The following is a 16,737-nucleotide window of genomic DNA, read 5'->3' on the forward strand; positions in this document are numbered from 1 at the left end:
TTTTTATTTATTTTAACAACCAAATACACTAACAAATCAATCGAAAGTCATTTTATGTGGTTTTAAATCGGAGATAATCAGTAATGATCATAAACAAATTATATCTCCCGTACATTTCATTGCAAAAGCAGCAATATTTCAGTTAATCCAGGCGATGAACTTGAAATGGATGACAACAGTTTTTAAATCTATTGTTGACATTGAGAAAAAATCGTCCATATCAAGCTGTTGGACTATATATTTCATGTCACTACACCAGTTGTCCGTACACTTTAGATAGTCCAGTTCAAACAGCATTCGTGGGATTCGATCACCATCAACTACTAAATGTGCTTTCTAAAGATCCAAGAATTTTGTTTATGTATCTGTTGGGTATGATTAAAATCATAACTTTATATCTAAATAAATAATTCACAATGTCATGACATTTGGTGAAAGTGTTTTTGACCTTTTTTGAGTACCAAAATAGGACATTGACCCATATTTGTATGAATTAATTCTATAACTCATTAAAGTAAAATCTAGAATATATAAAAATCAAAAGGGAGCCAACACTAATAGAAATAAACAAAATTTCAAGAAAAAATGAAGCATTTTCAGATTATTGCACAAATATGAGAAATCTCCTCTCCCTTTTTCAAGAATAGATCCCCAAAACTCAACAATAAAAAATCCAAAATTTGTAAAAATTAAAAAGGAGCGCTGATCAACTAAAAGAAACAATTCGCCAAAGTTTCACAAAAACGGGGGCAGCATTTTTGAGTTGCTGTGCAAAATGTGAAAGACGGGCGGACTCCGGCATATCATAATCTCACTAATCTAGTATTTTTCTGAACTTTTGCTTTAACTTTTGCTGTTAATGGTTGGAACCGTTTTTTAACAACATAACTGTACATGGGTTATAATGAAAATTGTGAGGACATAATTTTGAAACTAATAACTGAAGAGTTTGTAACTGCAAATTTAGTTACATGGTATAAAAATGCATGCCTGAAATGGCATAGCTCAAACTAAATGATTAAGTTAATTACACATCTATGTGAAAAATAATAATTTTGCACTTCTACACAAAACATAATAACTAGAGCAGAGTAAATGGACACGAAGCAAGTAATTGATCAAAATAGTAAAATTCATAATATTATAATACTTTAATCTAAACTAAATATCATACCTCACATGAGGTGCAAAGGACTCATTCAGTATCATCTAAAGTAACTTCTGATCTAGTCTAAGTTAACAAATACATGGGATACCTGCACAAAAAATTGACAATCATACAGTGCAGACGGGTGTTAATCAAAGCGCCAATGGTGCTGAACCTCGGAAGTCATGAAATATTTACATTTATAATTATTAAAAAAAATAAAGACGCTAATCATAAACCACCGATGGCAATTTGTTTTGTTTTTGTTTGTTTGGTTTTTTTTATGCATTTCCAAAAAAGATTATTTACAACAGGATCAGCGCATTCACAACTGCAAAAACCACACATCCGCACAATAGGTGATGATTCAAAATTTCAATTCAGATTTCGTTTCCATTTTTTTGTTGTTGTTTCCTTTCATTTTAAGTCAGACCAGTATTTGGTATAATATTATACAAAATGAATGCAACTTTCTCATATCTACAGAATGCTACGCCTTACAATTCTTCTAGATACACAGATTTGTTTGTAATCAGAGTGAAATAAGTGATGAAATTGAGGCCATTTTTGTCGAAATGTATTGATGGACCTTAACTTAAATTACTTATCAATGTGTATTGGGGTCGATTGATCTTATACTCCTCCTCTAATTGATGGAAAATAGCAAAAAACTGCCATTTTTCGGCAAGAAAAGAATGATATTAAAAACTACATTGGTTTATCTTTCCATTGACATATAATATAGCCGCATACCCTCTAGGCCCATCAATGTTTTAAAAATCCTTAGTCGTCCGCTGCACTAATAAGTCATGTAAATCATGACCACAAAATATTTAAATCAAAAGCTCAGATGTCTAATTTTACACTTAAATTATCATGAAAACTGATTTATTCAACGGATCATACTTTTCCTTTCCTCTTTCGACTATCTCAGGCTTGACTTTTTATGAGCCACTGGGCGGGTATTTCTAGAAAAGCAGAGGACGCTTACCCTACCAGTGCACCTGGTCCATGCTCCCAGTTCTTTGTGGAATCCGAGTTGCTTATTTGTTTTTGTTACTTTGTATGTATTATTTTAGTTACTTTATGTTCTTTGATGTGTATGTCTGTTTTCCATGTCTGGCCTTTGTCCCTGGATTACATTGTTTTGATTACACTCAGAACCTTGGTTCCCTTGATTACTCTTAGGTACTGATCATGTTAAGAGGTATAAATATCTTTGGCTTTTCAATCAACGTAATATGGGAATTCAAAAGAAAAGTTTCTACCGTTAACTGTAGATTTAACTGTATTGACTTTAGTCTTGAGTCGTTATTTTATAATAAATTTCTATTAGCTGGTGAATGGTAAAACCAGATTGATATTTTCACCAATCAAAAATTTCGTCATTCAATTTAACAAAACTGCGGATTATGCCATACACCCTTTCTAAAAGATCTTTTTTCTATTCAACAGACACTAGAATCAGCTGACCTTGCTATTGGAAATAATAAATACCATGAATATAAGCATTTCCAAAAGAATTACCAAAGGACAACGGGAACAAAATATACTGAATTATTTCTTATAAATGTAGTCCACCCACCCTCCTTTTGTAACGTGGACATTCTTGCGAAGTTTATGGAAAGGAATTTATAAAATGAACAAAGAAATCGTTTCATGTTGATTCCCAACATTCCCTAATATTTTTTTTAGTTTTACTTAAATTACTTACCGTCATTACTCATTCTTGTGCATTCACTGTTTGTATGAGAGAGGACCTCTATAATGTTGTTATAACTTTTCATATTTGTGATATTAGTAAATCAAAATTGTTCATAATGTGCTACTTTTGTGAATATGTAATAAAGCAACTAACAATATTTCTTTAGTTTATTCACAAAATATAATGTAGCGTTTTGAACCTATTGGTTCAGTCATATTTGTTTATGTTTTATTGTTGTATGCCATTTCTTACTTTCAGTATTTTTTTTCTAGTTGAACATTTATTTCAAATATACAGTTGATATTCTTAAAATTTTGTTTAATAACATGTAATGACCAGGGTCACCCACTTATATATACCGTTTATAACCCATTCGAAAGGTTTGACAATCTTTATTTCACCCTTAACTTGAGACCCGTGAATTGACTTCGACATATCTGTTCGTATGTGAAGATTTTATGAACCAAGAAACTTGTTTAAAATGAGAAAAGATGTTAAAAAAATTTCCGTTCATAACTGAACCAGATAAAAAAAACATGTCTATGTAGGAAACTGAACATTGTACTCACCAACTTGGACTAGAATCTTTCATTGAGTCCTGTGTCTGTCATTAGTGTTCGGGTTTCACCTGATGTTAAAGTAAAAAAAAAAATTGCCGGTTTAAACCATGTTACTTTTAAAAATTTGTTCATTGTTTATTTTAGTAAGTACGCTAAAGAATATTTAAAGTACTTAAAGTGCACTCATCCATAACTGTCATGACTGGTTTACTATTTCCGTCCTATTAAGGAAGTTATACAATGTAAGTATATAAAATGTCATTTATTTTGTGTTGTACGATCCGTTAGACAGTCTGGTGCTCGAGCCTAAATGTATTATTTGAACCCTTCCAATGATGCCACAGTGCATGATTATCTTGATTCTATATGTAAATTACGTCTCAATGTTGACAAAAATATTGTAGCAAACAATATTATAGTTTACAACACTAGTTGCATAATAAACGTGTATCTGGTTTGGAGATTCAGACAAAGGTTTGTATCTGGCTTGGATGTTTCAGTCAACGGTTAGTATTCTGGTTTGGAGTTTCAGACAACGGTTTATATCTGGTTTGGAATTTCAGACAAAGGTTTGTATTCTAGTTTTAAAGTTTCAGTCAAATGTTTGTATTCTGTTTTTTTTTAGTTTCAGTCAGAGATTTGTAATCTGGTTTTTGAGTTTCAGTCAAAGGTTTGTATTCAGGTTTGAAGTTCTACCTACGTACATTTTGTCAACCACATTAAATCATATCTCTTTGCAAAGTGTTAGTGTCAGATTGGATGAAGATTGAACAAATTAAGACTGTAATGGACCAGTCATCTTTTATTTGGGATTGGGACCGATGCATTTCACGTTTCCATTTTTTTTTAAATTGTCCTTTATTCATAAAATGCAAAGAAGTTCATATGCAATAAAAATAGTGTGTGTCCTATCTAATATGTTAAAAGTAGACATTATTTACAGCATGGATACAATGCAATATTATTGTTTGTAATATAAACAAGTTCGGGTTTTGAATAAAACCTTCAGACAAAATTTTTGATAATTTTTATCATAAAAAAGTTGCTCTGCTATCAGTGTTGACATGATTTGGAGTCCTGTCAAAATGTAAGGCGTATGAAAAGTAGGTGTCCTATTGCTTATTGCACCGGTACGAACCCCAGTATTTTCCAAAGGCAATACAATGTTTTATTAGTCATTATTAAGTGCCTCAATGAAAAACGTTTACAGTGTTAATAAGTTTTTCCTTTGAACAATAGGTTAGTTCATCTGACGGTTAACTTCAAAGCATTAAGTCCAGTTTCGGAGAACTCTGAAGTAATTCCGAACACACAATACTTAACTACAGTAGAAACAGTCTGCATATTCAGAAACTTTGACAATGTTTGAATGGACAAACACAGAGTTGATGATATTTACTGTCATTACACTAATTACATGGTACTGTATTAGAAGTAGAAGACCACGCTGCTATCCTCCTGGACCATTTCCACTTCCGGTTATCGGAAACTTCTATAATATAAAAGATGGTGACATGCTCGGGGCCGTCCGCAGACTTAGGGTTCAATATGGCGACATTTTCTCTTTGTCGCTTGGGGAATTTTGGGTTATCTTTGTAAATGGTGCCGATAATATTCGTGAATGTATCAAAAGAAACGGCGAAAAGATGCTAGATAGACCCGCTATCTATCCAATGAAAATTGCGGATAATATGGGTAAGATTTATATTAAAATACTGTACGAAATGTTTTTTTTTTTGTTGTTTTTTTTCATATTCCCGATTTTGGTTTCGTCTTTTAAGAATTTAAGCAAAGAGTGATCAAGGGAACCAAGATTCTAGCGGAAATCAAAAGAATTTAATCCACGGACGAAGACCAGACATGGAAAACAGACAAACACAAGAAAGAACATAAAGTAACTAAAATGATATATACAAAGTAACAAAAGTAAATGAGCAACTCGGGTGTGGGTTGGTTACGTCCCTTTGAAAAACTTTCTAAAATGGCTTGCATTCCGTAAATATGAAAAACGACTACACACGCATTATGTTTTTGTGAACTTTTACGTGTCTGATTATTTGTTTCTGTTTTTCCTTTTGTCATTTATGTAACGTTCTCATGCATTATACTCAAAAACTATCTTAGCGATGACGTTTAGGCCTGTAAATTGGATAGAACACAATCTTAACAAAATTAGAAAACTATGAAGTAAGATTTATACTTTAAGGTATCGTGTCATCAAATGGAAATATGTGGAAGGAACACAGGACATTTGCTTTAAATAAACTCCGCAGTTTTGGATTTGGTAAACGAGACTTTGAAAGCAGAATAGTCGAGGAAGTAGAAGAACTACTGAATTTGCTAAGAAATACTGATGGTGCTGCTGTTGATCTAAACGAAACCATAAATATGAGTATCTCTAACAACATCCTGTCAATAATAATGGGTCAGCGATACGAGTATAATGATAGCAAATTCCGTTACTTCATAAACCTTCTTGCTGAAAACTTCAAAAAGTTAGAATTGGCCGGTCCAATGACATTCTGTCCTACTATATTTACCAAAGTCCCAATACCCGGTCTCTCAAAGGCAGAAATGTTAAAACCAAGACAGTTTTACAGAGATGCAATCAGTGAACATAAGACAAATTTTGACGAGAACAACATTCGAGATTTCATCGATGCTTTCCTCAAAGAAATTAAAAATTCAGATGGAAGAACAACCACTTTCACAGGTAACGTTGGTTGTTATAGGAAGGTTACTAATCCAATACAAAAAGAATTAAAATGGAACAGATTTAACCTATAGGGGATGAAGTTATAAGCTAAAGAAGTCTTATCGGTTATCATGCAACATCGTATGATCGGTCATATCATAGGGCGAGTTTTCTGTTGTAGTAAGTACATGAATTTTAGAAGAATTTCTTTGCATATAAAAGAGACCTTCGCTCGCTTATTAGGAATTTGAGTTGATTGTGTATCAAATATTAAAAACATGTATGCATGTTATTATCATAGACCTGTAATTATATTAAATTACTGTAACAGGTCTATGTTATCATGTATTTGGCAGACTGAATACAGATTCATTATTTCATTCAAGTAACACAGTCTCGTTTGAATAGATTTACGGCTTTATCTTTGCTAGATTAACAGTGGCGGATTCAGAGTTTTAGGTAAGGCCGGAAGGGGTGGGGACAAAAAATTTCTTGACAAGATCACTGGTGCGGATCACGAAGTGATCCAATTTGCTAGGGGGTTTGGGGACATGCCCAATGTGTCAACAATTTTAAATTGTGGAAAAATTGGGTATGTCCCCAAACCACCTACCAAATTTGGGTCACCTCGTTATCCTCACCGGTGATCCTGTAAAGAAATTTTGTGGGATGCCCTAAAAGGGGTGCCACACCCCAACCCCCTGGATCAGCCACTGATTAAGAAGGTGACAAGTGGACCGGGGACGGATCCCAGATTTCAAGTTTGGGGATAAATAGAATTAAGGAATTGAAAAAAAAAAACAAATTTGGGGTGGAATTTGTGAAAATCATCGATTTATTTTCTTTTTAGGAGAAAGTGGGGGTGTTCCAGGCCCGCCACTGCTTGAATCTGCACTTGAATTCAGACAACAGTAAATTGTCAATTACATGTATTTAATGACTAATAATTTAATTTGATTCGTACCAAGTTTCCTGATTAGCTGATTCTGTTTGAGGAAACCAGTTTATTTTGTATACCTAACTTTCTGCTATGACGTCCCATGATTCAAACAATCCCAAACTAAATATAAAGTTTTGATAACGAATCAGTTCTTAATTCTTGATCCGTTACATATTACCTATTAAATTATAAGGGGTGCTTCTCGTTTTTAAACAGATTTTCACCTGTTTACGGCCAGTTTACACTTTTTATAAACCGCTTCCCTATTGCAGGGGATGACACCCCTCCTTTTTATTGGACAATTTGTCATTTTCATGTGTAAAATTGACAAAGAATCGTAGCGCCAGTTCAGTGATCTATTTATACAAACACCAAGCTGGCAACATGTATGTGCTACAAAACCTGGGATGGGATTGATTTCAGCTAAATTTAAGGGCGCAAATCTGAATTACATCTTTTCAATTTCCCGGTTGGTCCCGTTGAATCGTGACGAACTCTGTCTTCTTTACATTTTTTAGAGTATTTATCATTGTGTTATAGAATACCAACTGCTGTCAGTTGTTGGAGATTTATTTGCTGCTGGAACAGAAACAACCGCAACAACCATACGATGGGCTATTTTGTATCTGATTCATAACAATAAGATCCAGGAAAAAATGTTTCAGGAAATAAACGACGTCGTGGGGCAGTCGAGACTGCCCTGTCTTGCCGACAGATCTCATCTGCCATATTGTGAAGCTGTTATACTGGAGACCCTCAGAATGGGGAACATTGTACCCTTTGGAGTACCATACTCCGTAAAAGAAGAATTTACATTCAATGGTTATGTTTTCCCCGTAGGTGCGATAGTGTTCCTGAGTCTTGACTCCGCCATGTACTCAGAAGAAACTTTTCCTGACTCCAACAAATTTATGCCAGAACGTTTTATTGATGAAAAGGGGAACTTATGTGGAAAAGATACTGTTTTAGCCTTTTCCACAGGTATAATGTAGTACTTATTCGTAGTTTTTTTAGAATCATGCAAATTCTGTAATATGTGATACAATCTAAGACTACATATTTTTATGCTTTATGGGTCTATATGATGAAATGTAAAATCATTCATTCCAATCTGTCTGTTCTTTGGATATAATTTACAATGAAAATTCAATAGCGTCTATTGTATTTCAGTGTCATTTGCAGAGTTATCCCCTTAGTTTTGAATTCTATTGGACATTCCTTATAATCTGTAGCTCCTATAAACAGGGGTACTAAGAAAAGCCACATGTTGACATCTGTTTACTATATAATTGTTAAAAGTATCAAAAATAAAAATATGTAGGTTTCCAAACATGAATCATATTTTGCATGATTCTTAGCTTGACTACTTCTTAAGTATTTGTAGCTAACTCACCATACCGAGCACATGAACAGCTGTAATCCTATTAAGTAAAACAACTTTTTTTTTATTTTTGGTCTGATTTTGAAATTCTTATTTGTGTTTTATGCAATTTAGTGTCCAAACCAATTATTGTATCTAATGAATTAGTCCCTCTGCTTAAGTGTGTCAAAGACTAATATTGTGTTCACTCTTGCCCCAACCTGTTCAGGGTTCGATCACTGCGGTCGTATCATGCTGCTGTCTGTGAAACTTTTTATTTATTCAGAGAGAATTTTTTCCGCCTTTAGCGTAAACTAAAAATTTGGTTTTTTTTCGCGACAAGTGGATGACTTTTTTTTTCAAATATTCCGTTTAAGCTAATAAAAACTGAGAGTAAAACAAGCATCTATATTTCCAAATTGCTGAAGACAAAGTACTGTTTTCTCAAAAAGTTGGAAACAGACTTCGAAAAAAATCATAACCTGCCCCAGAAAATCAAATTAGTGCTGCCTTATTCGCGCATATATTCTCTTCCATGTACCGACCTTACAATGAGTTGTGTATTTCATGTTACAAGTTATATGTTGCATTTCATGTTTATCTTTTATGTTCCCATGGGACATTTTCATTTTTCAGTTTATTGTCAAAGTGTGAGTTTTGTGTTATTATAGAACTTACTGTAGTGTTATATACTACGGACGAATTAATTGTTTCATTGACTTTTTGACAAACAGTTAATGCTTCTTGGGTCGTTTTATGGAATGATCTTACTCAACTATTATTTTTTTACCCATTTTCAGGCCGGCGATCCTGTTTAGGGGAATCTTTGGCCAGGATGGAATTGTTCCTTTACCTGACTTCGATGATACAACGATTTGAGTTTAGTTCGGCGGAAAGCGAAAGCCTGCCAACTTTAAAGGGACAACTGGGAATAACCTATACGCCTAATCCGTACAAGTGCAGAGCTTCTGTTCGATAAATAAAACATTGTTGTACAACTAGAAAATACAATGGGTTTGATAATGATACCATAGATGAAGGAAGGTACATTCAAATTGCGGAACGAAAAATTTACCTTAAGCGAAACGAAATGAGCCTAAAAATCAAAATGGACCGAAATGAAATGAGAAATTGATTTATTTGTTAAGCACAAGACAAAACGAAACAAAAAGAATTTTAGAAATAAAATAAAAACAAAATGTATATATGGTGAATCATTAAGAGAAGGAAATGATGAAAAGGTGTAAAAAGTACAAGATTGTTTTTTATTTTTTTATCTTATTTTTTTTATTTTTGTTTGTTTGTTTGTTTTGGGTTTTTTTTTCAGTTTGTAGTGTTTTCAACTGGCTGTTGGTTTTCATGATATTTTTCCAGTTCTCATTTGGTTAAAACGTTTGCATATTGCTATCTATTTTGCATGAAAATTTCTCAATCGTAATGTAACATAGTTCTCGTTAAACTTAGCTTTCAATTAAACAAAACTTTAGCATAAGTACTAGTACCTATTGCCTTTGTCGAATTTACCACATTAGTAAATAAATAATGTGAAACCTGATTTACTATGGTATGCATGCATGAGGTCCCGCTTGGTTCCGAGTTTATACACCATCTGCACATCCCAAGTTATATTTTGTAAAATTCGGTGCTCCAAGCGATCCTGTGATCCTTTCACTAGTTTGATACTTTTATCATTTTATATCCACATACCATTTCTTAAAAAAAAAAGAAAATCTACTGCGGGATATGATTCTATGAGGTCTTTTAACATGATTGATATTTTCAAATCAATGTTTTACTAGTTGTTTTGACCTATACTGCCAGTACAGGTAGGAGATTGCCTCCTTCTGCTTGATGTGTATTTTCTTGTTTTTATTATTATTTTTTTCCTTTTTTTAAAAAAGGACCATAGAAAAGTGTTCCCCATTAATACTTTTTTCCAGTGCATCATATTATATTGGATTTTCTGATACACCTCTCTCCTATTTTTTTTACATTGACCTGGAACATTCTCTTGCGGAAAATGAAGCCAAGGCCTTCTATAACACTGTATAATTGCATACTTGTCTTATGACTCGATGATCTATTTAAGGTATAATAAATTTTGGTGTATATAAATCAAGTGCACACGAAATGGGGATCAGATTTATAGTATTGATTGATCGACGTCTACAAAATGGTTGATATCCTAAATATGTACACACAAAAATTTTGATTATGAATAATGCAGGATATCAGTCGTATTCTTGACTGAATCCTCGTTAGAAAGTTTTGTCACTAGTGTGTTTTAGGTTATTACTGCAGTAAATCAGACAAATCGTTACAATACTAGGTCAGTTAATTCAGTGCAAAATATACACCAACATAGCTAAGAAAAAACTCTTTTAACAAAATCTTTACTTGAACAAAAGAATATATAACCATCAGTAGATAAGTAACCTAAAACCATTCATTGACAAAACGTTTTTAGCCAAATGTCAACATTTTGCTGCAAACAAAAAGTTTGCCTATTTATATTTTAAGAAAACTTTTTCATACTTAAGTTTTGGTAAGAATCAGGCAAATTGGGAAAAATAAAAAAACATGCAAGTCAAAAGCCCACCGATCTGACAATATATTTTCACTCAAGGCTGCTTCCTTTAATTGAAAAGTTCATTATTTGATATCTGCATCACTGGATTTGTTGAGAAATCTTGCAATAGAATGTTAGAAAATGAAGTTTTTGACGGAGTTATCTGCCCCTGAAATGTTTATTTTCAGTGCATTTCAATGAAATTATAACTCAATTCGCCAAATTGATATGTAAAATCTTGTCTTTTTTCCTTGATTCTGATGGTGCAAATAGTCAAATTAAACTTTCAAAATGGTGGGTTTTATGATACAATATTTCACCCACTGCCTGATCCTTACAGAGACTGACACTTAAGTGACATTAATATCCTCAGGACAAAAGTAAAGGTCAGTGTTTGCTCGGCAAGACCATGGGTACTGCTCTTTTTTTATAGTGGTGAGTTATACCACATATCAACAATCACACGATTATTTTTCGTTTGTGTTGCTCAGAATGCCAGTGGCGGATCCAGAAGTGTGGTGCAGGTGGTTAGCATCCCTTTTTATTTGAAAATTTGATATTTTCATGTGTAAAATTGACAAAATGGTGAATAATGTCCTAGAACCTCCCTTTTTTCTGAGTAGCCCTGGCTGGCACCCCTCTTTTCAAAGAGTCTGGATCCGTTCCTGCAATGCTTTTATCACAAATCGGAATACACGATACATAAGTTGAAATCATTTTCGTTTCCTGTTGTGTACTCACTCCTTTTACCATCATACAGTGTGTAATTTTACTGTGCGGTTAAGTATGCAAATCATTATCCTAAGTTATTACATTTTATGCAATTAGATTTTGATTTCATCTTATTAATGAAAAAACTTAATATGATATATGATTATTGCGAACAGAAAAGGCATGTCACTTTCTCAAATAATGATATTTCATTTTGATATATTGAAGTGTTAATGAAGTTTAAAAATCACTTAAAGCTTTTTCACATCCTTCTATGACATTTGATGTGGCTATTACATGTTTTTTTTTATTTTATAATTGTAAAAACTTATTCATCTTATGATCTCGGAATAACAGTCCTGTCGTGGTGGTAAATAATTGACTTCAACTGGCGCGAGTGTCTAATGAAATATTATTTTCCAATTAAGAAATCATGCATATTATTTGTTTTTGTTTTGTTTTGTTTTGTTTAAAAAAAATGGTTTTTTTTGTTTGTATTTTTTTCTACCTTATATTTAAAATGTACAGCTGAAAACGGTGTCTTGGAACTGTGGAGTGCATCTTCCCCATTGTGCATCATCTTTTCAATTTGGTACAAGATACCTTAACCATAACTTACCATAACTTTTAAAAGCAAATTGTTGCATTCTATATAAAAAAAAACATATATTTTTATCGAGAAATTCTATCTGTCATATTTTTCAGTTGTCGTGCTCATCTATTTCTTTTCTCTGTGCTTATTAAATACATGCTATTATACGCTGTGGTGGCATTGAGGCGTAGAGACAGTAAATTTATGAGGCTAATTTCTCTACGAGAGCATTTAATTTTCATATTTATATTGTGTCAATAAATATGATATTAAGCTAGTTCATTGAATGGTCGTTTTCCATACGATTGAAAGTTGACGAAAAGAAAGAAAATCGAGATGCAAAATAAATCGATGATGATCGTAACTTTTGTATTTTATCTGCTGTGATGACCATAACTTTTAACTATTGATGATCGTAATTGCCTGTTTCAACGAAGTTGGGACTGATAAATATGACTGACAGGCAAGTTTAATATTCTATTAGCTAAAAGAGTGATAACAATACTTGTCACTAACCGTTGATTATCTAGAAGATTTTTTTACTGAAAATTGAACTATTACAGTGAACAAATGTGCAACAAATCCAGTATCCGCCCCTGGTAATGTGGGAAATCTTTATTATTCGTACTCATTCTAATAAAAAATCATATTATTTAATCTTCAACATGTTCTTTGTCCATCTATTTACCCTTTTCATACTTATTATACCTTCATTTCATAGGTTAATGAGAAACATGAATGATCACTGGAAAAAAATATGTGAAAACATTACGCACGCTATTGCAATCGGGTTGAAAATATCACACCTATCTTAACTATAAATGACTAGTGTAAATAATTAAAATTGTGAATATGTGAAAGCTATATACTATTGGAATCAGGACAAATTTTCAGTTCTGAATAATTATCACAAATTGACCTTCTAATAATTTTGTAATCAATTAAACTTGCCGAAGACCCGTAAAAACGTCAAAATTCCGCCTGTCAGGTGTAACAAAATGTAGGACTAAAAACAAAAACAGTTAATTGTGCTCCTGTATAAAGAGGATAGGAAATTCGCAAAATTTTGCATGGAACATTTCATATTTATGTTCTTTCAGCGATAATTATCGAAATCGCATTTAGTGTAGGTAAACAAAGACTCTGAGGAAAAATGAACGTGTTTTTAAATGGTCAGATTTCTAAAAGGGTGCAGTAGTCAAATTTTATTATTGAATTAAGTTTTTATTTACACAGTATTCTATCCTTTTTATATTTCCTATAAATGTACATACTTTCAAAAATATTACGTCGGTATTAGATATAATTTTCAGTGCAAACGAAAAAGTTATGGCTTTTTGAAAATGTCTCAAGAAACGTCTGAAGTCAATATTTTATCGCGTTTGTTGAGAAAACTACATGCTCCAACACAATTCTGTAATCAATTGGCAATTTCTTCTATGAAGTTATAAAACTTTGTGATTGTACTTGCACTTATGAACACACAAATATCATTTTTCATGATTTTTGCAGTTTAAAGCGGATAAAATTCTATCAAAACAAAATTAATGTCTAGCGATTTGTCCATTTTCCACTTTTTGAACGTTTCGAACGTTTTCCATCGATCGGAACATGAAAGAAATATATATTTTCCTCTTGGGACACTTAAACTCGCCTCTAAAATTAATTATTAGTATGCAACATGTAAACGAAAGAGACAATAAAATACAATAAAATTAAAGAATGGAGTCATACACATTTTTCATATCGGAAAGCACAAATGAGCAAAAAAAGGGAAAGACACAAAACTGAAGGACAAAAAGAAGATAAAGACATAGGTCCCGTAGAATCATCAATAAATGGCTTTCTAATAGGGTATTGATTAAAGCCCGATTTTCAGATGAATAGAATGCTATTTCAATCGCAGTACTGTATAATGCTATTGTTACATGTAGCATAAAATCATAGATCAAAATGCACATTTTTATTATCTTAAGTAATAATCGCAATGTTCCCTCCCTAGACAGAGAGTACACATATGTTGCGGTTGATATAAGTAAAATAGTCTATATAACGAACAACTGGAACTCAGTAGCAGAAAGTATACAAGAACAAAAACTTTCAATTGAAGAGACTCAGTGGTAGATCCAGAAGAAGCTGGTCCGATCCAAAGAATTTGTAAAGGATCCAGGCTATCATTAATTTTGCTAATTTCTGCCAAAATTTAAATGCACAAAAAAAATTTCAACATGCACTCGGAACTTAAATTGCGGAACCGTCACCTGAATACGCCACACGTGTAATAACGTATTTAAAACTTATTTTTATAGCTGTTGCTACGTTACATTGTAAAAGCTGTAAAACAAGGATTTTTTTTCTTTTCAAGAAAATATGATGACTGAAACTGACAATACACACAGCCGCTCGGTTCTCGAGAGATCGATGCAATCCCCTGTTTGTCTTTTGGACGGGATATGTTTTGTGTAGCTGGGTTAAAAGTTAATTAATATTCATTTCATATTCAGGGTTACATTCCACGCTCTGGTGCACATGCATGCGCTAATTTCATATAGCACTAATTATCAGATTAGATTTTCTTGTCGATTTTCTAGGAGATGTTTTAAGATGTTTTGAATTACTTAAAATCCTATAATTATTAATGTTGTTTATTGTTCTCTTCTGAACACATGTTTCATGGAGCAAGCAAACATCTAATTCCCCTTTAACACCGAAACAAAAAGTGTTGCCAACATTGATAATCTGTTACCTTGGGATCGTTAAATATAAAGACTCAGGTCACCAGCGATGGATATGCACAAAATATAAGTAAAATTATGAAATACAAAGAATACAAAGATGAAAACTTTATTATTGTGCATTTGTATCGAAAGATGAAAAAAATATTTCAACGTAATTTTGAATTTGAATATAAAAACGTATCAAAGTAAATAAAATAGCGTCATATTTGCTCAGCCTATCAAAAGACAGAAGACGTCACTGGTGACCGGGGGTTATATTTGAGAGAAACTTGTGGAACGGAAATATTACCCGGGCTTCCAGGTTACCAACATTGAGTGATAAACGTCGAATTCCGACGATATAGTTTTTATACAAGTTTTCACTAAAAAAAAATTTAAGTAAAAAATCTAGAAGTACTGACTTACAATATATATATATAGGTCTGAAGAATTCCCAAGATGTTAGAACTGTCAAATTTGCGATGCAAATTTCTGGTCGTTCCTTCCGCGGGAGTCGAACTCGCACTGCTGCGACGTCTATGGCAAAACCGCCTGCACAAAGTCCAGCACCCTAGACCACTCGGCCAGCTAGGCTATATACAAATATAGCTTTCGCTGGCCGGGTCATTCCTTCTCGTAGGATTTTATCTAGGGCTGTAACTTAGTACACGATGTATGGTAGTACGGGAAAATTCTTTTATGTGTGATTATGTAAGATAGAGGATCAAACTAATGATGCATGTCACAACAAATCAATATTATACAAACGTCTCAAAATGTGACGACTCTATTCGCTACACTGCTCCATCGGATCAAATTGATACAGGGAAGATATGTAAACGTATAGAAAGGTCTGAAAATTCCTAACGATTTTTTTTAATAGATAGATAATGTTTCTTGTATGCTTCCGTACAAATGTGACATAATACCTCAAATTATACAAAACGTCTAGTAATAGAAATCTAATGTTGAAAAAAAAAATCAGAGATGATCAATCTGTGGTTCGTTTATCATGTTGTAACATATTATGACTCCACTACATATATGTATAATGCATACACAGATGTACTAGGGACGATTTTAAGAAGAAAATAATTAAACGAACTGAATTGTTTGTAAAATATTATTACATTGGTTGGCTAAAGCTAATAAATGCTAAACAGTTCGATTCGTTGTGCTTTCTTTGGCTGGACGATGACATTAGTACATGTGGATGAAGGGCATAAAGATAATTTTATTAAGTGATAAAAAAATGCAAAATTCATTAAAACGTACTTAGATAATTTACAATATTGTGTAGCATTCCAACAACATTTGTGTACATCGTTCAATATTCTCCCATTATTGGAGTATCTATGTTGCTCATTAAATTGTGTTGGTTTATTTTTTTTTTCTGTCGCACTAGGAATTCGAAACAATGTATCTAAATTTGATTCTGTGTCAAATACGATGAAGCAAACTGATGTTTTTTTTTTGCTTATCAGTTTATGGGTTATGGGTCAGCAGATTTTTCTCTCTCCATAATAAGTGTTTGCTGACCATAAATTATGAAGAATGCACTCCGACCCGGTAAACATGAAATTGAAACAGAAAATATTGGACCATCAAACAGAAGGACAACTCAGAGACCAAAATTCCATGTACATAGTTAAAACAAGAAAACAGGAAACAGGAATAATCTACATACACAATGTAGACAACAGATTAAATGCAAATACAAACTGAAGATAAAGAAAAAAGG

General features: G+C 32.8%; 1 protein-coding gene across 2 annotated transcripts; it reads left to right on the forward strand.

The window, feature by feature from the left end:
• The first annotated feature begins 3,524 nt into the window (after nt 1-3,524).
• Nucleotides 3,525-12,643, forward strand: LOC148622647 (cytochrome P450 2J4-like). 2 transcript variants are annotated; one of them, XM_088572609.1, is made up of 5 exons: nt 3,525-3,654; nt 4,652-5,107; nt 5,619-6,125; nt 7,588-8,028; nt 9,208-12,643. In XM_088572609.1, the coding sequence occupies exons 2-5, from the start codon at nt 4,774-4,776 to the stop codon at nt 9,384-9,386; spliced, it is 1,461 nt and encodes a 486-aa protein (XP_088428735.1). In that variant the 5' UTR covers nt 3,525-3,654; nt 4,652-4,773; the 3' UTR covers nt 9,387-12,643. The 2 variants fall into 2 exon arrangements, with proteins under 2 accessions (XP_088428735.1, XP_088428736.1); XM_088572610.1 differs by lacking the exon at nt 3,525-3,654 and adding an exon at nt 3,688-3,981.
• Nucleotides 12,644-16,737: the final 4,094 nt, after the last annotated feature.

This window comes from Perna viridis, chromosome 3, assembly GCF_037379345.1.
Source record: "Perna viridis isolate PV_CMFRI_1.1 ecotype Kerala chromosome 3, ASM3737934v1, whole genome shotgun sequence".
NCBI lineage: Eukaryota > Metazoa > Mollusca > Bivalvia > Mytilida > Mytilidae > Perna > Perna viridis.